Source organism: Pristiophorus japonicus, chromosome 7, assembly GCF_044704955.1.
Source record: "Pristiophorus japonicus isolate sPriJap1 chromosome 7, sPriJap1.hap1, whole genome shotgun sequence".
In the NCBI taxonomy this organism is placed as follows: domain Eukaryota; kingdom Metazoa; phylum Chordata; class Chondrichthyes; family Pristiophoridae; genus Pristiophorus; species Pristiophorus japonicus.
In genome coordinates this window covers 40082750-40106278 of record NC_091983.1, presented here as the reverse complement: position 1 = coordinate 40106278, position 23529 = coordinate 40082750, and the positions used below count along the sequence as shown (strand labels likewise).

The 23529-nt window shown below is 48.4% G+C and overlaps 1 protein-coding gene and 1 long non-coding RNA gene across 3 annotated transcripts in view; one reads left to right on the top strand and one right to left on the bottom strand.

Annotated features, from left to right (window-relative positions):
• The window catches only part of agpat5 (1-acylglycerol-3-phosphate O-acyltransferase 5 (lysophosphatidic acid acyltransferase, epsilon)), a 147462-nt gene extending 135833 nt beyond the window's left edge, over positions 1–11629 (bottom strand). For both annotated transcript variants that reach the window (XM_070884912.1, XM_070884913.1), the window contains exon 1: positions 11238–11629. In XM_070884912.1, coding sequence (XP_070741013.1) covers positions 11238–11456 — 219 coding nt within the window. In that variant the 5' untranslated portion in view covers positions 11457–11629. The remainder of the gene's footprint in view (positions 1–11237) is intronic.
• Positions 11630–13227: 1598 nt separating this feature from the next.
• On the top strand, positions 13228–23106 carry LOC139266750 (uncharacterized). Its single transcript, XR_011593760.1, has 4 exons — positions 13228–13773; positions 15441–15682; positions 22391–22524; positions 22781–23106. It is a non-coding gene; the product is annotated as an uncharacterized lncRNA (long non-coding RNA).
• Positions 23107–23529: the final 423 nt, after the last annotated feature.

Sequence of the window (23529 nt, the reverse complement as noted above, 5' to 3'; positions counted from 1 at the left end):
TCCACCGATACTCCCTGTAAGCTGTACGGGTGCTTCAGGGACACCATGCGGTCGACTTTTCAATGAGAAAAAATGCCAAACAAAAAGACAGGACACATTGCTCTCCATGTAACTGAAGTCCCTCATTCCTGGTACCAATGTAGTAAATCTCTTCTGCACCCTCTCTAAGCCAGCCTTCCAAAAGTGTGATGCCCAGAATTGTCCACAATAATCCAGCTGGGGCCTAATCAGTATTTTACAAAGATTTAGCATAATTTCTTTGCTTTTGTACTCGGTGCATTATTCATAAAGCCACAGCTTTTATTTTTAAACTTTGTCTTCTCAACTTGTTCTGCCGCCTTCAATAACTTGTGCATTTACCCAATGTCTGTTTGTTTTTGCACCACCTCGAAAATTGTACCAATTAACTTGTATCGCCTCTCCTCATTCTACCTGCCAAAATGAACCACTTCACACTTCTCTGCATTAAGTTTCATCTGCCATGTGTCTGCCTATTTCACCAATCTGTCTATGTCCTCCTGAAGTCCTGTATACCCAAGTCTAGATCATGAATATACATATGAAATAGCCCTAATACCAACCTGAGGACCACTACACACTTCCCTCCCATCTGAAAAACAAACGTTTACCGCTACTCTCTGCTTTCTGTCCCTTTGGCAATTTCATACAAATGCTGTCATTATCTCTTTAATCCATGTACTTTCATCTTGCTAACAAGTCTATTATGTGGTACTTTATCAAAAGTCTTTTTGAAAGTCCATGCACACAACATCAACTTCTCCATTACTTCATCAATACTCTTAAATTAATCAAATACAATTTGTGTTGAACAAATCTGTGCTGGCTTTTATTTATTAACCCATACTATGCCAAGTGCCAATTAATTTGGTCCCGAATTATTGTCTCTAAAAGTTTCCACGCCACCGACGTTAGACTGACTGGCCAGTGGTTGTCAGATTCATCGCTCTCCCCTTTTTTCAACAGGATAAATGTATTTGAGGAGATTATGCACGCAAAATCAACTTCATATTTTTCGACAAACACAAAGAAATTTAAACTAAACACAACATGGAAAAATTGCTGCAGGTTGGAACATACCGAGCTTTCAGCACGGGGGGGGGGGGGGGGGGAGCGCGGGGGGGTAGCCAGTCTGCATCAGGATTAGCACCATTTTCTATTTTATTCCACACCAGAGTAAAATGCAGTATTTTAGCTATATTCTCTGGAAACCGTAAACTTCACACAAACATCTTTGTCAATGGCACAGCAGCTCCAAGACAGACATCACCCAGAAACCAATTCACTCAGTAAAATGGAAAGTTGAATGCAAATATCCTTTAGTAATGAAAAGTAGAATTTAAAACGGAAACACAAAGCAATGGTTGCAACATCAATGCTATAAATAAATATAATTATACAATAAAGGGTACATCAGATTTCAGCATACCAAATTATGAAATATTGGCAACACCATATTGTAGTAAAGTAAAATAGGAAGACAAACAGATTAGGATAAGTGGTCGTTAGATCAATTTCAGAAGGAAGTTAAAGCTAACTGCAATAAACATCAATGGGACCACACTTGTCCATTTTGGTATAATGCTTAGAAAAAAAATTGGAATATGTTCCAAACAAAAACAAGTGAATGAAGATATCTGCAAGGAACTCAAAAAAATGTTAAATGAACTGCTGATTCAACAGGAACAGGGAGTAGGGGGAGTGGGGGGGGGGGGGGAAGAGGGGGGCCTGGTGCTAGAGACACAAAACTAATTTAAGCAGTTCCCATATACATGCACAAATGAAAACAATAGATAATAGGATGAATGTTCTCTGAGCACTTTGTTACGCTAGAGCATCACCAAAGCATAAAGTCTGCTGCACTTGATTCAAAACTTGGCACAAGTCACTAGAATTGGTCAATTTCTCCACAAGACTGGATCGAGGCCTTGCGACAGCCAATCAACAATTCCCCCTCATTCAGCTTCAGCATAGCGACATCGGCATGATTTATGCCAGGCGGTCATTGGGAATGGCTGGGGGGCGGGCGGCGGGGGTGGGGGGGGGGGGGAAGGTCAGTTAAAATAAGGGCAGGGACTTACTCATTGTGATCCTGTTGCCTTCCCACCATGTCCCGATGTTAACTTGCCCTTTTCAGCAGACAAGCAAAACAGTCAGTGGCAGTGGGGGTCCTTCTTTAAATATGCAGATCGGGCCCCATTTTATCCAAGATTTGTTTCTAGGAAGTGAATAGTGCGTTATCAATTTGAAGTACTTTATTGTATAGATAGGGCAGGGAGTTACACGCAGTTGAATTTAACTGATTCTCAACATTACTAAACAGGTGCTGCGCTCCTTCCCGCTTCTGGCAATTCGCACGAGTGTCAGGCAGCAACTTGCAATAAATTACTCTCGGGTTATCAGCAGCCGGGAGCGCCTGGTTACAAATAGGGAGGGGTTCCAAGCAATGAAAAGTCACATTGGCTGAACACTGCTGCACAAATAGCAATGATTTCTTTATAGCTGAACTATTGTTCCTTTGCATCCAATGCATTCCAGGTGCTAATCTGGAGAATTCTCTGTGGAGCTACCTAATTGCACAAGAGGTGCCCCAAAATGGTAGTTCTCTATAGGGGCTGAAATTGTCAATAAACGTGAAAGCATCTTCGACCAACTAGGACATTTTTATACACTTTCTTTTACTATTCCATTAGATTTTAAATCATTCCTAATTTTATCCTTTGAACAGTGCCAATAATGCCACAGGTGAATTGGTTTAGGATAACTGCACCTCACAATGTGAAGGTGACAAAACAAGATTTAAAATGATAATCGGCAATTCACCCAACTGAAAGGGGTTATTATGGTGACAAAAAACTAATTTATGAGGGAAAAAAAACCTCCAGCATGTACTAAAAATGCCACTCCGTCACCTCACAAATGAGCTCACCATTTTTGAAACACTTGCATGTGCACATTTCTTCACTTAGCCTGCTCAGCTTTCAGCACCCGAGACTGGCTGTGAAATCACCTGCCACAAATATTAAGACCACCACGACTGAAAAGGTCTTTCCCCGTGGTATTCATATGTCCAACTCCCAATGTTATTCATGCCCCTGAATAAACTTGCATTAGCTACAAAGTCGCATTCAAGTCTTCACCATCTGGCTACAGCCCTTCCATGATGTTTGGGGAGATCTTACAGATCAGCAATATCAAAAATCAGGAGAACAAAATGATAAATGGTGTTTGGAAGCAGTTACACCTGTATTTACTTTTATCTTTGGAAGGAGGAAACAAAAATCACCCAACAGGATGGTGATCCCAGCTACCCGAATTAGCTGGTGCCTGCTTTTTATATTAATCAAGGTTTTATAAAAATAAACCCGAGTGTTGCTGGTAATCTGCATTAAGGCTAATCACACTTAAATTTCCCTTACTCATTGATGCATTCAGCTCCAGGAGAATCCAGTTCTCCAACATCTAAAGTCCACAATAACAACTGTACAAAATATATCCAGCCTCTAAATGCCAGATATATTTTAACTCTACACTATTTCATTGCAGCACACTGAAATACCGCACTTGAAGAAAACATGCTAACCACTTAAGCACAGTTTAACGGAAATAGCAACTAATACACCATTTTACAGATATGGCAGTACCCTGTACTAGATATTGGGAGGATTACACCTCCCCACTTCCCTCCAAGGTGAATTTTCAAATCAAATGGGCCCTTTCGGAGAAGGGAGAAAAAAAAGTATATGGAAAATAGGTGGAAGACAAAAGATAATAGAAGTACAATTACTTTAAATCTTGTTTATCTGGAAAGTTATTTATTACTACTTGCTTTCCAAAGGCACTTCTACCATATGTGACTGACATTCTCCCACTGTAAATACCATTCCTGATGGTAGCAGATCTGAACTTTTAAACTGCTGTATTTTTGAGAGAGAAAAAAGTCACAAGATTGTTGCAAACGTTACTGACAGAAATCATGTGGGAGGATGCATAGTTATTTCACTCTATGGAGTTACAATGTGTAGAACGAATAAGTGATCAGATGTGGATTTCGGTCCACATCTACTTGCCACGTTATTCATGTCTGCTGAGCCCCAATGGACATGGTAGGTAAATCTTTGTAGCTACATTATGCCATCAGATCAACTTCTTTCTCATGTGACCTGCTAAATGTGCAGAGATAATTCTATGCATCAGCATTAAATTCCCAGCCTTGCTGTGTGCAGGACACAATATTGCATCACAATATGACGTTCCCAGGCTGATCTCTGCCATGAACACACTGATTCAGGACAGCATTCGGTCATTGTTTCTGGATCACACTGACGCCTCATGTTCTCTGCATATATCGATGCAATAACTATGGGAATTTCGAAAGGCTGAAATTGGTTAAACACATGGTCCGCCCGTTTTTCGGCAGTCCCCTGGCGGTGTGTAATTTTTGTACCGCCCGGTACCACTGGAGCCGAGTGGAATTTCATTCCAGTTTTCTCACCGAAAAGCCGAGCAGAGCAGGCGGTTGCAGCAGAAGAGGCTTTTTGACTCGTGAATCTTTGATTCCCGAGTTGTGCGCGCGCGCGGGGCTCTCGAGCTCTGCCACCCGAGAGGCACCAACGAGAGACCACAGACTTACGACCTGAGGGCGCTGTTGTGGGGGGGGGGGGTTAAAGATCGCTGTGGGGGGGGGGGGGGTTGGGGGAGGGCGAGACAAATTGCCGTGGGGGGGGGGGGGGGGGAGGAGACAGACTGCCATGCGGGGGGAGGGAAAGAGAGAGCGCTGTGTGGAGATTCACACTGTGTGGAGGGGGGGGGGGAAGGAGAGAGCACCGTTTGCGATGGGGGTGGGGGTCGCAATGTGGCTGGGGGGGGGCAGAGTGCATGGTTTGCGGGGGGGGGAGGGAGGATCGCTATGTGGCTGGGGGAGGGAAGAGAGATCGCTGTGTGGCTGGGGGGGGGGGGGAAGAGAGATCGCTGTGTGGCTGGGGGGGGGGGGCGGGGGGAGATCGCTGTGTGGCTGGGGGGGGGGGGAGGAGAGATCGCTGTGTGGCTGGGGCGGGGGGGGGGGGGGGGAAGGAGAGATCGCTGTGTGGTGGGGTGGAGAGATCGCTGTGTGGTGGGGTGGGGTGGGGGGAAGAGATCGCTGTGTGGTGGGGTGGGGGGGGGAAGAGATCGCTGTGTGGCGGGGGGGGGGGGGAAAGAGAGATCGCTGTGTGGGGGGGGGGGGAAATCGCTGTGTGTGGGGGGGGGGATTCAGCAGAGGAGGACAAAGGGGTTAATTAGGAGGGGGGAAATAGAGTATGAGAGGAAGCTTGCTGGGAACATAAAAACTGACTGCAAAAGCTTCTATAGGTATGTGAAGAGAAAAAGATTAGTAAAGGTAAACGTAGGTCCCTTGCAGTCAGAATCAGGTGAATTTATAATGAGGAAGAAATGGCAGACCAACTGAACAAATACTTTGGTTCTGTCTTCACGAATGAAACACATATAACCTTCCGGAAATACTAGGGGACCGAAGGTCTAGCGAGAAGGAGGAACTGAAGGAAATCCTTATTAGTCAGGAAATTGTGTTAGGAAAATTGATGGGATTGAAGGCCAATAAATCCCAGGGCCTGATATTCTGCATCTCAGAGTACTTAAGGAAGTGGCCATAGAAACAGTGGATGCATTGGTGATCATTTTCCAACAGTCTATCGACTCTGGATCAGTTCCTATGGACTGGATGGTAGCTAATGTAACACCACTTTTTAAAAAAAGGAGGGAGAGAAAACTTGGAATTATAGGCTGGTTAGCCTGACATCATTAGTGGGGAAAATGTTGGAATCAATTATTAAAGATGAAATAGCAGCGCATTTGGAAAGAAGTGACAGGATCGGTCCAAGTAAGCATGTATTTATAAAAAGGGAAATCATGCTTGACAAATCTTCTAGAATTTTTTGAGGATGTAACTAGTAGAGTGGACAAAGGAGAACCAGTGGATGTGATGTATTTGGACTTCAAAAGGCTTTTGGCAAGGTCCTACACAAGAGATTGGTGTGCAAAATTAAAGCACATGGTATTGGGGGTAATGTATTGATGTGAATAGAGAACTGGTTGGCATACAGGAAGCAAAGTAGGGATAAACGGGTCCTTCTCAGAATGGCAGGCAGTGACTAGTGGGGTGCCACAGGGATCCGTGCTGGGACCCTGGCTATTTACAATATACATCAATGATTTAGATGAAAGAATTGAGTGTAATATCTCCAAGTTTTCAGATGACACTAAGCTGGGTGGTGGTGAGAGCTGTGAGGAGGAGGCTGAGGCTGCAGGGTGACTTGGACAGGTTACATGAGTGGACAAATGCATGGCAGATGCAGTATAATGTGGATAAATGTGAGGTTATCCACTTTGGTGGCAAAAACATGAAGGCAGAATATTATCTGAAAGCAGATTAGGAAAAGGAGAGGTGCAATGAGACCTTGGTGTCATGGTACATCAGTCATTGAAAGTTGGCATGCAGGTACAGCAGGCAGTGAAGGTGGCAAATGGCATGTTGGCCTTCATAGCAAGAGGATTTGAGTATAGGAGCAGGGAGGTCTTATTGCTGTTGTACAGGGCCTCACCTTGAATATTGTGTTCAGTTTTGGTCTCCAAATCTGAGGAAGGACATTCTTGCTATTGAGGGAGTGCAGCGAAGGTTCAGACTGATTCCCGGGACGGCAGGACTGACATATGAGGAGAGACTGGATCGACTGGACTTGTATTCACTGGAATTTAGAAGAATGAGAGGGGATCTCATAGAAACATAAAAAATTCTGACGGGACTGGACAGGTTAGATGCAGGAAGAATGTTCCCGATGTTGGGGAAGTCCAGAAACAGCGGTCACAGTCTAAGGATAAGGGGTAAGCCATTTAGGACCGAGATGAGGAGAAACCTCTTCACTCAGAGAGTTGTTAACCTGTGGAATTCTCTTCCGCAGAGAGTTGTTGATGCCAGTTCGTTAGATATATTCAAGAGGGAGTTAGATATGGCCCTGACGGCTAAAGGGATCAAGGAGTATGGAGAGAAAGCAGGAAAGGGGTTCTGAGGTGAGTGATCAGCCATGATTTTATTGAATGGTGGTTCAGGCTCAAAGGGCCGAATGGCCTACTCCTGCACCTATTTTCTATGTTTCTATGAAAGAGGTGGTGAAGAGGTAGAACTAGGTGTCATAATCGTACATGTGGAAGCTAACCTTATGTCTTTGGATAATGCCGCCAAGGAGCAGCATGTCGATGAGAAAGAGGCCAAGGACAGATTCTTGTTGGGCAAGGAGGGGATACATCAAAGGTGGCTGAACTGATTAACTTCTTTGTCACAAAGATTAAGTCAATGAGCTCCTCGCACTTCCTGCTGGATACAAGGATGAGGTAGAGACTAGGTTCAGCCATCACTAGCCATGAAGAATGGACACGTGGGTGAAGTCCCACAGGATGATGGTTACCTGGAAACATACTCCAGCAAGGAATCAATACAGACAAGGAGGAAAGAAATCAATGGCAAAAAGAGTACAAATAAAAGACAAATGTCTCAGAGGGACAACAATGCAATACTGTGCATGCCATAAATTATTTCTGTTCACAATGTCTTAAGCAATTGAAAGTTCTACATTTGGGGTTTTTAAAAACTATTTTTCTCATACTCAACACCACATGTTCCCATAAGCCTGTGCTTTCATAAGAACATAAGAAATAGGAACAGGACTCGGCCATACGGCCCCTCGAGCCTGCTCCGCCATTGAATAAGATCATGGCTGATCTGATCATGTACTCAGCTCCACTTCCCCATCCGCTCCCCATAACCCCTTCGCGTTTAAGAAACTGAATAAATTTAAGACAGAAATAGACAATGTCCCAGCTTCCACAACTTTCGGAGGCAGCGAATTTCACAGATTTACAACCCTCAGAAGAAATTTCTCCTCATCTCTGTTTTAAATGGGCAGCCCCTTATTCTAAGATCATGCCCTCTAGTTCTAGTCTCTCCAATCAGTGAAAACATCCTCTCTGCATCCACCTTGTCAAGCCCCCTCATAATCTTATACGTTTCGATAAGATCACCTCTCATTCTTCTGAATTCCAATGAGTAGAGGCCCAACCTACTCAATCTTTCCTCATAAGTTAACCCCCTCATCCCCGGAATCAACCTAGTGAACCTTCTCTGAACTGCCTCCAAAGCAAGCACATCCTTTCATAAATTTGGAAACCAAAACTGTGCACTGTATTCCAAGTGTGGCCTCTCTAATACCTTATATAGCTTTAGCAAGACTTCTCTGCTTTTATACTCCATCCCCTTTGCAAGAAAGGCCAAGATACCATTGGCCTTCCTGATCACTTGCTGTCCCTGCATACTATCCTTTTATGTTTCAATGACCTGGAGTGTGCTATTATGTGCTCAATATCTAGGTAAGTATAATGAGCCCAGTGGTTCAAGGGCAAAGCCTTGTCACTATACTCTGTGCCACATGACCTGCTCAACTTCCGAAAGTGGAAGAATAGACACTATAAAATTATATTAGACAACTAAATACCAGTCAGACTTACTAGACATGAAACAGAAAAGTGCACAATGTTAAATACAAAAGGTACATTTACAGTAATTACCAACTTCACTATTCTCTTGGGGGAAATAAAAATCAAAGACAAGGTGCTTCTTTTCTTCTGCACGAATAGCCAGCACAAAACCAACTCTCCCGAAACACAGTACATTATGTCCTCATCATCATCATAGGCAGTCCCTCGGAACATGGCTGCTCACTACCCGATTCTGATTTACCCCTTATTCCTGACCAAATAAGGTGTCAACTTGACCAAATTGAGTGGAAAAAGACACCTAAGCAGATAAGAGTCAGAAAAAACTTAGGACAAATGTCTTGAGATATTTCATGTAACAGACCATGTGTATTTTCTGCAGTTTGAGTAAGCAGCAACAACTTGCATTTATATAATCACTTCTAACATAGTGCAACGTCCCATAGCAATTCAAAGGATCGTTATCAGACAAAATTTGTCACTGAGCCAGAGATATTGGGACAGGTGACCAAAAGCTTGATCAACAAGGTAGGTTTTAAGGAGCGCCTTAAAAGGTGAGTGGTAGAGAGGCAGAGAAATTAGGGAGGGAATTCCAGATCTCAGGTCCTTGGCAGCTGAAGACACGGCTGCCAATTGTGGGGTGATGGAGATCGAGGACGCACAGTTGAACGAAATTTGGTGTGAGTTAGGGTACGGGCAGCAGAGCTTCGGATGAGCTGAAATTTAAGGAAGGTGGGAGACCAACCAGGAAAGCATTGGAATTGCCGAGTCTGGAAGTTAAAAAAATCATGGATGAGGGTTTCAGCAGTAGATGGGCTGAGGCAGTGGCAGAGACGGGCGATATTACGGATGTTGAAAGTAGGCAGTCTTGGTGATGGAGAGGATATGGAGTTGGAAGTTAAGCACGGGGTCAACTAAGAAGCTGAGGTTGTTAACAGTCTGATTCAGCCTCAGACAGTGACCAGTAAAGAAAAAAAGAGTCAGTGCCCAGGGAACAGAGTTTGTGGCAGGGACCAAAGACAATGGCTTCGGTCTCCCCAATACTTAAATGGGAGGAAATTTCTGCTCATCCAATACTGGATGTTGGACAAGCACATGACAAATCAGAGACAGCGGAGGGGTCAAGAGAGGTTGTGTTGAGGTAGAGCGTGAACATTTAAAGGTGACTATTAGACTCCTGTGCAAATATATAGATTGTTTTATTAGAAATGTGAAAAACTTCCTGAACAGAAAAAGTGTGCCTTGAACTGTTCAAAAGTCCACTCTTTAAAACACCCAGAAGACCATTCATAAGATTATAAATTCCTGCTACAAATGGACAGAGAATTTATCAAATTCAGTGGGGAGGTATATAAAAATACACTTAGTGACTCTGCAAAACACAACCCATGTGGGACCATATTTCCTTGGTACACAAACTATCTTATTCTTATCACACATCAGTGTAATGCAAGTACAGGATTTGTGACAATGATATATTTAATACAATAAATACACAAATGATCCAACTGCATAACTCACATGAAGTCACAATCAGAGAAGCATTTAATGCTTTGCCACCCAGGCTCAATGAATATGATGACTGCAATGAAAATATCAACACTACCCCTCAAAAAAGTTACTTTTCTGATGGGTCATTTACTTCATGGCAGTGGAGCAGTGTTGAATGTTATGCAGTTAAGTGATGAAAGAATGACTTGCATTTATATAACACCTTTCACAACCACCGGACATCTCATAGCACTTTACAGCCAAGGAAGTACTTTTTGGAGTCACTGCTGTAATGTGGGAAATGTGGCAGCCAACTTGCACACAGCAAACTCCTAAAAACAGCACTGTAATAATGACCAGATAATCCTGTTTTTGTTATGTTGATGAAGGGATAAGTATTGGCCAGGACACCAGGGATAAATTCCCTGCTCTTCTTCGAAATAGTGCCATGCGATCTTTTACATCCACCTAGGAAGGCAGAGGGGGCCTCGGTTTAATGTCTCATCTGAAAGACGGCACCACCAACATTACTGCACTGGAGTGTCAGCCTAGATTTATGTGCTCAAGCTCCTAGAGTGGGTAACAGAGTATCTGCTATGGTACAACATAGCTATTATTCAAGGAGCACATACATGCATATTTTTGGTAGCATAGAAAAAAAGACATGGTCAAAGTCAGTTACTCAATGGGTAAACACACTACATGGTGTGACACTGACTCAGACGCAAAAAAGGTGGCAGGTTTGTCCCATGCCAAGTCAGCTGATTTCAGATGGGGCCTGAGTATCCTGGGCTGGGGGTTGAACTCAGGCAGGACTTCCCATGACTGACAGCTATGCAGTGGGTAAAGGTGGATGCCAGCATTCAGCTTGGCTATGAACCACCCCAGCACCCTCCAACACTCAGGAGATTTCAAAGGGTTGTTGTGGAACTATGATCTGGCACCTTCAGGAAAGACTATGAGGAGGTGAGAAGAAGAAAGGACTGCTGGATCACATGTAACCAATGTCAGGCAGACTGCAGACTTTAACAATCGCATCTTCTTCACGACTTGGCTGTGTCAGAACAAAGCCAAACATTTTGATTATTGAAACAAGACGGGAAGCTTGCGAGCAGCGAGTGTGAGCGGCTGTGGTGGGGGTTACCATCCCTCCTCTCTGTGGGTCTTTGATTTTAAAATCTCACCTCCACCCCGGTGTAGCTCTCGAAGAAGAAGAGGACGACACTCTGGTAGATGGTGTAGAGCCGATCGTCCACGATATGGTAGAGGCGGGAGGGCAGCAGCAGGGAGAGGAGACGCCAGGCCGCCCAGGTGAGGAGGTAAACCGGGGCCGTGCCCATCATCACGGCGGCGGGCAGCCAGTAGCGCAGAGAGTGGGTGTGCACGACCAGTGACAGCAGCATGGCGCCGGGGGGGGGGGAGCGAGGGACGGACGGGGAGGGGAGAGCGGGGCGGCGGGCTGCACTCCGCGGGGGCTGGAGGCACGGCCGCTCTCGGTGTGTCGGTGTCGGACTGAGCGGCAGCGCCTCCCCCCTGCCGCCACTTCCCAGCACCGCGCCCGCTCATTGGCCGCGCCGCCGCCTCTCCCGTAGCAACCGGGGGGCGGGGCCAAAGTTTCTCCAGCGCGTGTGTGTGTGTGTGTGCGCGCGCGAGGGGGCGGGGCTTCTCCCCTGGAGAGAGTCAGGGCCACATCTGTCCCCCAGGAGACAGTCAGGGCCACATCTGTCCCCAGAGTCAGGGCCACATCTGTCCCCCAGGAGACAGAATCAGGGCTACATGTCTCCCCAGTCAGGGCCACATGTGTCCCCAGGACCCAATCAGGGCCACATCTGTCCCAGGACCCAGAGTCAGGGCCACATCTGTCCCCAGGGTCAGGGCCACATCTGTCCCCAGAGTCAGGGCCACATGTGTCCCCAGGACCCAATCAGGGCCACATCTGTCCCCAGGACCCAGAGTCAGGGCCACATCTGTCCCCAGGAGACAGTCAGGGCCACATCTGTCCCCAGGACCCAGTCAGGGCCACATCTGTCCCCAGGAGACAGTCAGGGCCACATCTGTCCCTGGGGTCAGGGCCACATCTGTCCTCAGGACCCCGAGTCAGGTCCACATCTGTCCCCAGTCAGGGCCACATGTATCCCCAGGACCCAATCAGGACCACATCTGTCCCCAGGACCCAGAGTCAGGGCCACATCTGTCCCCAGGAGACAGTCAGGGCCACACCTGTCCTCCAGGAGACAGAATCAGGGTCACGTGTCCCCAGAGTCAGGGCCACATGTGTCCCCAGGACCCAATCAGGGCCACATCTGTCCCCAGGACCCAGTCAGGGCCACATCTGTCCCCAGGAGACAGTCAGGGCCACATCTGTCCCCAGGACCCAGAGTCAGGGCCACATCTGTCCCCAGAGTCAGGTCCACATCTGTCCCCAGGGCCAGGGCCACATGTCCTCAGGACCCAGAGTCAGGTCCACATCTGTCCCCAGAATTAGGGCCACATCTGTCCCCAGGAGACAGTGTCAGGGCCACATATTTTCACGACCCAGAGTCAGGGCCACATCTGTTCCCAGGAGACAGTCAGGGCCACATCTGTCCCCAGGAGACAAAATCACGGCCACATCTGTCCCCGGAGTCAGGGCCACATCTGTCCCCTTGAGCCAGAGTCAGGGCCAGATCTGTTCCCAGCAGCCAGTCAGAGTAACATCTGCCCTGTTCTTATGTGAGCTATCGACGATGAGGTCCGTGCAGAGATGAACGGGTGGGGGGCTACCAGTCCCCAGCGACATCACTGACATGGAGTAGTGGGTGCTCGCACTCATGGGGAAGCACCTCCAGATAACCACGGAAGCATCTGCAGAACCTGAAGTGAAACGACGTGAGTAAAGCTTACACCATTGTGTGATGTAAAGTCAATAGATGCCACACCCACTCATATCCGAAAAATCATATATGATAGATAATTTCCAAAAATGTCATAGAATAATGCTGGCCTCATGAGAATCATTGCAATGCAGAATATGTTGATGGTCATGAAATGTGATGTCTGTGATGATTTTGTTAGCGGTGGTGCTTTTGTCGTGCATATGCTGTGTGTAGTGCTGGACTCACCATGTGACCTACTCCTCTAATAACCTAATTTGTGTTTTGCAGCTCAGCCAGCAGCACGGCCCCAGGCAAGACCACAGAGGCCAGAAGGTGGGGGCGCGAGGCCTGACTCTCCGGACGATCCAACATCTGGTGCTGAGGAGCTCGGATTCTCGCCCATCAATCCGCTGGGTCTGTTCTCCGCGGATGATAGCGCTGACTTCGAGGAACCTGCATCGCCACGCTCCAGAAGCCATTCCACCCCAAGGCCATCGAGTGGTCCTCTGGTCATTCCTGCCTCCACTCTGGAAACACCACGCCACAGGGCACCCCATTTGTCCCCAGGACGGTGCTGACCTCGCGGAGGTCTCGTGGACGCAGCAGGTCTGGTCCAAGAGCGCCACAAGAGAGCGGAGAGATGGTACAATTGTCCAGGAGGATTGTAGAAGTTGGTGACCAGCTCGTTGAAGCATTGGGGGGCATATTCCGACAGCTGGCCACTGTAATGTCCTTATTCAATGGCACAAAACCCACACGAGGCACATTCTATGGACAAGGTCACTCTATGACCTGAACCTTTATTCACAGGACCAAGAAGTGATGACCCTGCGTGGGACCTCCCTTTATATACCTGGATGACCAAGTAAGGAGTGTCTCCCACAAGTTCACCCCCTGTGGTCAAGGTGTGCATTGCTTAAGTATATACAGTATTGCAGTGGTGTTACATAGAGGTTACATACATGACAGTCACTATGACTGAGTACATTCCACGGATGGCGGAGGCCCTGGAGGCGATAGCCAGGAACACTGCAGCCACAGACCTCCCAGTGGTCCCAGAGCGCGGAACTCCACCCCTAGGTTCTGCACCACCACTGCGAACGACAGATGAGAGCAAGGACCAAGATCCTGCTTCTGAATCAGAAAATGTTGCCTCCTCGGCACACCCTGCTCCCGTACCCGTGCAACCACCGCATCTGCCTTCATCCCCCCCAATGAGGCACTGCCCGAGGAGCACCTCGGCCAGGCATCATGTAGCGAGGTGGGGAAGGGGTAGAGGTGGGGAGAAGAAGGGGAGGGTAGAAGGAAAGTGAGGAGCATGTGCGCAGGTGATGACTGTGTTATATCTCCATCTGGGTGTATGCAATTTGTTGTAATGTATGGGGGGAGGGGACCACCCTCCTACTTTGCATTTCTGTGTTGCTGGACATGTTGAACATTTGATTGATGTCAATGGTGGAAAAAGTGGTGTGTGGGTGGGGGTTGGGTGTTATTGCCTGTGATACTTATGATTTCAGACCAATGTTGGTATAAAAAATGTTTTATTAAACATAACCTTGTGCATTGTCTCAGATAGCTGCACTGTTACACGCTGGTGATTCCTTAACATGAGAGGGTTAAATAAAACTTAACTTCAATCAACGTAAACATTAACTGGCACGAAGGTGATGGGCACCATTGATGTCTGAGCTGCACACACACAGCAGTGTGTCAGCGTTGTCACTCACATCAGTGTTCTTTCAGGCAAATCGTTCAGATATCAGCTCCTCACGTAAAAGTCTTGCAGCTATGTAGCCACCACGGGCCCTTTTCTGCGGTCTGGAGGGGGTCGTGGGCATGGTTGCATAGCCAGCCTGATTGTCTGGCCCTAGGTCAGCATTCAGCCCCTCGACGTTCTCTTCCTCCCTCTCCTGAGGTGGAGCATCAGTCTCTTCTGGCAATTCTTGGCCCCTCCTGATAGCCAGATTGTGCAGCATGGAGCACACGACCACAAATTTAGCTACTTGTTCAGGGTTGTATTGTAGCTCCCCTCCTGAGTGGTCCAGGCATTTGAAGTGCTGCTCAAGCACAGTTAATTGTTTTCTGGACCACATTGCGTGTGTCTCTGTGGCTCCGGTTGTATTGCTTCTCGGCTTCGGTATGGGTGCCACGCAGGGGGGTCATCAGCCAGTGGCTAGGCCATATTGGTTATCACCAAGCATTCAGCATTGTCCTTGTGGCTGACTCTTAAAGATGTCAGAGACAGCGCTCTCACGCAGGATGTGAGCATCATCGAAGCTGCCCGGACATTTGGCATTCACTGCCTATGATCTGGTTGTGGTCGACAACTAGTTGGACCTTCAGGGAGTGAAATCCTTTTCTGTTACGAAAACGCTCCGGGTCCTGAGAAGGTGGCCGCATGTCGATCTGAGTGCACTGTATAGCTCCCTGCGGCCTGGGGAACTTAGCAATGCGGTATAATGCTCCAGCCCTGCCAGTCTGAGCCTCCGTGACCATGGGGAAACTGATAAAGTCCATTCTTCTCGTGTACAGGGCCTCTATGACCTGTCTAATGCAGCGATGGGTGGAATGGTGAGACAGAGGGAAAATCACGACCGCGGAGGCCCGAAAGGAACCGGACACGTAGAAAGACAGTGCTGCGGTGACCTTGATCTCAACCGACACTGATGTCCTGATGGCAGGTTGCATATGTGGCCTGATGAGTTCACATATTTCATTGATCACCACCTTGTGGAAGCGCAGTCTCCCAGGCAGATATGGTCGGAGACATCGAGGTAAGACCTCTTTTCCCTGTACGTGTGGGGTGTATATGGTCTGGCCCTCCTCCTCATCCCTGCATGTCTAAATTGGGGCTAGAACCTCCACTTTTTTTGCATGCTTAACGCCCACTTAATACCCATTTTACTGCTGAAATGACGTATAACGCCCAGATGTCGCCCATTTAGCCACAAAATGGAAACTGACAGGCATTTTTCAGAAACTTATCGGCAAGCGTTACTTTCCCCATGTGCTTAATGCTGGGAAAAAATAATACCGCCTGCCCACTTTTTTGGGGCAGAACCATCACAATGGGCAAAATGAACACCCACAATATCGCCCAGCGTTAATTTCCGCACTGATTTAACGCCCAGATTCAATAATACCACTCGGCCACTTTTTTTTGTCGTAAAGAGCATATTTACTGAAAACTAGCGGCCATGAGATCGGCCAGCGTCACTTTCACCACCTCGCACATATATCGCCCACAATAGCGCTCGCCCAAAAAAACGCCCAGAAAAAGAGGAACTAATCAGAACTAATCACAGCGTTATGGACGCCATGTTCTACATTACATGTCGCATCGTTAAAAAGGCTGCTGTGCTTCAACTTCGGGGGAGTTTGGATGTACTCTGGAGGTCGTTGGAGTTGATGTGAACATCTATACAAACATCATACTGTAACCAATTGGAATTGAATAGATGTCTTCGTCGGGACATTCATTGTTTATGACCAATCGGTGGAAAAGAGAGAGCTACTGCAATGGGGCCTGTCCTTTCTCATCCTTTCTTGATGACCAATTACATGCAGCAGATTCAAGATCGCCGGAGCTATGCTCCACAGCATTATGTGCCCAATGTAAGATGTGCCAGACTGATGAGGAGGACCAGACGTTACAATCCCCACAAGTACAGGGAGAAATGTGAGGTTATCCACTTTGGGGGCAAAACCACGAAGACAGAATATTATCTGAATGGTGGCAGATTAGGAAAAGGGGAGGTGCAATGAGACCTGGGTGTCATGGTTCATCAGTGATTGAAATTTGGCATACAGGTACAGCAGGCGGCGAAGAAGAAAGTTGGCCTTCATAGCTAGGGGATTTGAGTATAGGAGCAGGGAGCTCTTACTGCAGTTGTACAGGGCCTTGGTGAGGCCTCACCTGGAATATTGTGTTCAGTTTTGGTCTCCTAATCTGAGGAAGGACGTTCTTGCTATTGAGGGAGTGCAGCGAAGGTTCACCAGACTGATTCTCAGGATGGCATATGAGGAGAGACTGGATCAACTGGGCCTTTATACATTGGAGTTTAGAAGGATGAGAGGGGATCTCCTAGAAACATATAAGATTCTGACGGGACGGGACAGATTAGATGCGGGTAGAATGTTCCCGATGTTGGGGAAGTCCAGAGCCAGGGGACACAGTCTTAGGTTACGGGGTAGGCCATTTAGGACTGAGATGAGGAGAAACTTCTTCACTCAGAGAGTTGTTAACCTGTGGAATTCCCTGCCGCAGAGAGTTGTTGATGCCAGTTTATTGGATATATTCAAGAGGGAGTTAGGTATGGTCTTTACGGCTAAGGGGATCAAGAGGTATGGAGAGAAAGCAGGAAAGGGATACGGAGGGAATGATCAGCCATGATCTTGTTGAATGGTGGTGCAGGCTCGAAGGGCTGAATGGCCTACTCCTGCACCTATTTTCTATGTAAGCAGTCTTACCTCGACTTGCCTGACACCACCTGCCTTCAGAGACTGCGCTTCCACAAAGAGGTTATCACTGAGGTATGCCAGCTGATAAGGGGAGACCTGTAGCCTGCCAGCACCATCAGAACTGTACTGTCCGTCGAGATCAAAGTCACCACGGCACTGTCGTTCTGCGCCTCGGGTTCTTTTCAGGCCACAGCTGGTGACATTCGTGGACTTTCTCAGCGTGCCACACCTCGCTGCATTAGACAGGTCACTGAAGCCTTGTATGCACACAGAAGGGACTTGATCAGCTTCCCTATGACCAGGGAGACACAGAGTGAGAGGGCTCTAGGATTCTCCAGAATTGCAACTTCCCCAAGGTGCAGGGAGCAATAGACTGCACGCACATCGCGATGCGGGCACCTTTTCAGGATGCAGACGTTTTCAGGAACCGCAAGGGATTCCATTCCTTGAATGTCCAATTGGTTGTCGACCACCAGCAATTTATACTGGTAGTGAATGCTCAATTTCCGGGCAACATCCATGATACGCACATCCTGCGTGAGAGCACTGTATCTGACTTGTTTAACAATCAGCCACAAGGTCAATGCTGGATTCTTGGTGACAAATGATATGGCCTCGCCACTGGGCTGATGACCCCCCTGCATGACACCCACAGCGAAGCCAAGAGACGATACAACGCGAGCCACAGAGCCACTCGCAATATCGTGGAGAAAACCATTGGAGTGCTTAAGCAGTGCTTTAGATGCCTGGACCACTCAGGAGGTGACCTCCAATACCACCCTGAGCAGGTAGCTCAATTCGTGGTAGTGTGCTTCATGCTGCACAACTTGGCTATCAGGAGGGGACAAGAATTGCCTGATGAGTCTGACAGTCCACCTCACCAGAGAGAGGAAGAGGAGGACGAGGAGGCAGAGGCTAACATCGGCCCACACAATCAGACTGGCGCTGATGGCATGACCCTGCCTCCCTGTAGACCACATGAAAGGGCCCGTGGTGTCATGATAGCTGCAAGAGTCTTACGTCAGGAGCTCATCAATGATCACTTTGCCTGAAAGAACGTTGGTGTTATTTAGAAGGCTGACATCCAGAGTCAGGGCCACATCTGTCCCCTAGAGCCAGGTTCAGAGCATCTGTTCGCAGTAGCCAGAGTAATGGCCGCATCTGTCCCCAGCAACATTTGTCTGAAATCATCAGTATTTCTGTAAAAACCAACCCATCCGCGCCCCCCCTCACCACCCCGCTTCTCCTCCCCAACTCTACGCCTTCCCCTGCCCCTCCTGACTCCAAGCCGCCTGGCCGAGGAGCTCTTCAGGAGATGCTTCATGGGCGGGGGGATGATGGCCGAAACACTGCTTGGATGGATACGGGAGAGGTCGGTCCCAAGGTGGGAATGTGCTCCGAATGAAAGTAAATCTGTGGAATTTGCTGCCTCAGAGAACTGTGGAAGTTGGGTCATTGAATAAATTTAAGACAGAGATAGACAGTTTCTTAACCGATAAGGGAATAAGGGGTTATGGGGAGCAGGCAGGGAAGTGGACCTGAGTCCGTGATTGAATCAGCCATGATCGTCTAAATGGTGGAGCAGGCTCGAGGGACATATGGCCTACTCCTGCTCCTATTTCTGATATTCTTATATTCTTATCTGCCCCCAGGATCCAGAGTCAGGGCCACATCTGTCCCCTAGAGCCAGGTTCAGAGCATCTGTTCGCAGCAGCCAGAGTAATGGCCGCATCTGTCCCCAGCAACCAGAGTCATAGCCAGAACTGTCTCCAGCAGCCAGAGTCAGGGCCACATCTATCCCCAGCAGCCAGTCAGGGCCACATCTGTCCCCCTCAGCCAGCGTCGGGGCCCCATCTGTCCCCCTCAGCCAGATTCAGGGCCCCATCTGTCCCCCTCAGCCAGAGTAAAAGCCACATCTGTCCCCAGGAGCCAGTCAGTGCAACATCTGGCCAGCTACCCCCAGGAGCCATAATCAGGCCAACATCTGGTCAGCTGCCCCACTCACTGCAGGAGGCACTGACAATTACTTATTGTTTGCGGTTTACCATTGTCACTGAAATAGACTGTTCTAATGTTTTATGGAGCCGATTTTTAGCAACCCACCGCCCGCTGCCGCCGACTGCCACCCACTCCCACCAACATTCCTTCTGCAGATCTGCCCAGTGCCACTTTAGAGGTGGCCTGGAGCGGGCGGGATGGGAGAGCCGCCGGGAACTGCCCGCTGACGTCAGCGGACAGCCGATTGGCGCAACTGACCTCCCGCCCACCGAGCTCCCAGATTCCTGTGGGCAGGAGTCGGCGGGAGTCGGCAGGAGTCTGTGACAGACGGGGGTGGACCGCTGGGTGCAGGCTGGTCTTCCCTGACGGTAAGTCTGAAGAACCTGAAAAAAAAGGTAAGTGAACATGTTTTTAAAAATTTTCAACAGCGACGTACCTGCATGGGGTCCCCTGAAGGTCCTCGGATAGTTTTTGTATTTTTTATTTGTGATTTTTATTTTCAGGTCTTCGACCCTCTGTGGGCCTGACTCCATCCTCGGCGGCACATGGGCGGCAAGTGCCTCTGCCACCGAAAATGTGACCTCTCGCCTGCTGCTGCCCAGATTGGCGATGTGCGTCTTCCATTTGCCACCCGCCGACCTTCGAAGGACCTTCTTCATGACTATCCTGCCCAAAGTACCATCCGGTACCTCGGCGGTCATTGGCAACACTTGGGCGGGCAGTCTCTATCTATACCATTTGTTGCTGTCAGTCCTCCCAGCACTTGATAGCTCAAATCTGAACTCACTGCGTTACACATTTTTGTTTTTTTCAATTCATTCATGGTATGTCGGCGCTATTACCCATCCCTAATTGCCCTTGAGAAGGTGGGGATGGCGAGCTGGCCTTCTTGAACCGCTGCAGTCCGTGTGGTGAAGGTACTCACACAGTGCTGTTAGGAAGGGAGTTCAAGGATTTTGACCCAGCGGCAATGAAGAAAGGACGACTTATTTCCAAGTCAGGATGGTGTGTGACCATTATTAACAATGTTATCTACTTAACTCTTGAAAAATAAATGTTGCAGCTTTGCCCATTAGTTCAGTTAGTTTGTCCAGCAAAAGGCTGAGCCATAAGGATCAGGAAGATTTCATGTACAATTCCTGATCAATGTTGAGTTAGCTGATCTTAACTGAGGTGGCAGTAGGATAGTAACGATTGGCCTCGATACTTTGGGGTAAGAGGGGGGAAATAATGCATAGTTCATGGGCTAGAACCTGCACTTTTGTGCTTATCACCCAAAAATGGGCATTATTTCCGGCGTGGGCGGTAAAAAAGGGTTTTCAGATCGCCGGCTTCTCGCCTATTCTCCAAACATCTAATTTACATTTTTGAAAATGGGCGTTACCACGAGCGATATCAAATGGGCAGTAGCGTTAAATTTTTTTGACTTTCTGGCGTAAAGTGTGGCTGTGCTTAGCCATGGCATGGCAACTCTCAATTCCCGCGATTCAGGAGGTCAAGGGTCACCATGACATGCACAGAAGAGACAGAGAGAGAGCGAGCTCAGAGGGACTGAAGACGTGGCTGGGTGTGGTGTGGCTGCTTTGGGAGGAAGGAGGGAGACTTTGGAGCTTCACAGCAAGTAGGCAAACAAAAAGTGGCTGTTACCAGCCACATATTTGACCGAATTTGCCCTATAATGGAGGGGGAGGAGGTGGCATCACAGCACACTGTGGAGACTGAAGCTGGAGAGAGCAGTGAGGTGGGAGAGGAGCACATTGGAGGCTCTCGGAAGAGGAAAATGCCTCCCTCCTGCAGGAGGTTGAGTCACGCTGGGGTGATTTGACAGAGGGAGAGCGTGGGAAGCCCACGCTAAAGGCCGACCAGACGATATGGACCTAGATAGCAGAGGTGGTCTCGTCGGCGGCCAATGAGGTGCGTGAGGGCAACCAATGCCGCAAACGATGGAAAGATCTTGTGGCATCCACAAGAGTAAGTATTACATTGATTTACATGAACTTATGTATTTATATAATTTGATTTGTAACAGTCATAGAAACATAGAAAATAGGTGCAGGAGTAGGCCATTCGGCCCTTCTAGCCTGCACCGCCATTCAACGAGTTCATGGCTGAACATGCAACTTCAGTACCCCATTCCTGCTTTCTCGCCATACCCCTTGATCCCCCTAGTAGTAAGGACTCCATCTAACTCCTTTTTGAATATATTTAGTGAATTGGCCTCAACTACTTTCTGTGGTAGAGAATTCCACAGGTTCACCACTCTCTGGGTGAAGAAGTTTCTCCTCATCTCGGTCCTAAATGGCTTACCCCTTATCCTTAGACTGTGTCCCCTGGTTCTGGACTTCCCCAACATTGGGAACATTCTTCCTGCATCTAACCTGTCTAAACCCATCAGAATTTTAAACGTTTCTATGAGGTCCCCTCTCATTCTTCTGAACTTCAGTGAATACAAGCCCAGTTGATCCAGTCTTTCTTGATAGGTCAGTCCCGCCATCCCGGGAATCAGTCTGGTGAACCTTCGCTGCACTCCCTCAATAGCAAGAATGTCCTTCCTCAGGTTAGGATAACAAAACTGTACACAATACTCCAGGTGTGGCCTCACCAAGGCCCTGTACAACTGTAGTAACACCTCCCTGCCCCTGTACTCAAATCCCCTCGCTATGAAGGCCAACATGCCATTTGCTTTCTTAACCGCCTGCTGTACCTGCATGCCAACCTTCAATGACTGATGTACCATGACACCCAGGTCTCGTTGCACCTCCCCTTTTCCTAATCTGTCACCATTCAGATAATAGTCTGTCTCTCTGTTTTTACCACCAAATCAGTCATGAGTGACTATCGGCAGCTGCGAGGTCTTGCACGTTTACTGGGAATGATTTACTCAAAGCCTGCAGTCACGGTGTACGTCTTTAGGTAAAGAATGATAATAATCATGATTACATCTGTCGGTTATGTGTTGTATCAGTCTCTGTGACTAGCAATGATATCACGCATTGATCTCATATCATGTCGTCCTTTTACAGAAGAAGCTATCGACAATGAGGTCCGTGAGGAGGCGAACGGGTAGGGGGCCACCATTCCCCAGCGACATCACAGAGATGGAGGAGCGGGTGCTCACACTCATGGGGAAGCACTGCAGACCCTGAAGTGATGTCACGTGAGTAAAGCTTACACCATTGCATGATGTAAAGTCAAAAATGCCACACCAACTCATATCCGAACAATCATATATGATAGATGATTTCTAAAAGTGTCATAGAAATAATGCTGGCCGAATGAAAATCATTACAATTCACAATGTGTTGATGGTCATGAAATGTGATGTGTGCAATGATTATCGTGCATATGCTGTGTGTAGCGCTGGACTCACCTTGTCACCCAAGCACCCCCTTCTCCTCATTTGTGTCTTGCAGCTCAGCCAGCAGCGCGGCCCCAGGCAAGGCCACAGAGGCCAGAAGGTGGGGGCGTGGGGCAGGAGTCGGCGGACGATCCTACTACATCTGGTGCTGAGGAGCTCCAATTGTCGCCTGTCAATCCGTTGGGTCTGTTCTCGACGGGTGAGATCACGTACTTCGAAGAACCTGCATCTCCACGCTCCAGAACCCATTCCACCCCAAGGCCATCTAGTGCTCCTCTGGTCTTTCCTGCCTCCACTCTGGAGGTGCCGGCCCCTTGCACTTCTCCACAGGGCACCCCATTTGTCCCCAGGACGGCGCCAACCCGCGGAGGCCTCGTGGATGCGGCAGGTCTGTTCCACGAGTGCGACATGACAGCGGAGAGATGGTACAGTTGTCCAGGGGGACTGTAGACATTGGTGACCAGCTCATCGAAGCATTGGGGGGCATATCCCGACAGCTGGCCACCATGACCGAGTACATTCCACGCATAGCGGAGTCCCTGGATGCGATAGCCAGGAACACTGCTGCCACAGGCCTCCCAGTGGTCCCTGAGCGCGGCATCCCACCCCTAGGTTCCGCACCACCACTGCGAATGACAGATGAGAGCAAGGACCAAGATCCTGCTTCTGCATCAGAGAATGTTGCCCCCCTCGGCACCCCCCACTCCCGTACCCGTGCAACCACCGCACCTGCCTTCATCCCCCCCAATGAGGCACTGCCCAAGGAGCTCCCTGGCCAGGCGCCGTGGAGTGAGGAGGGAAAGA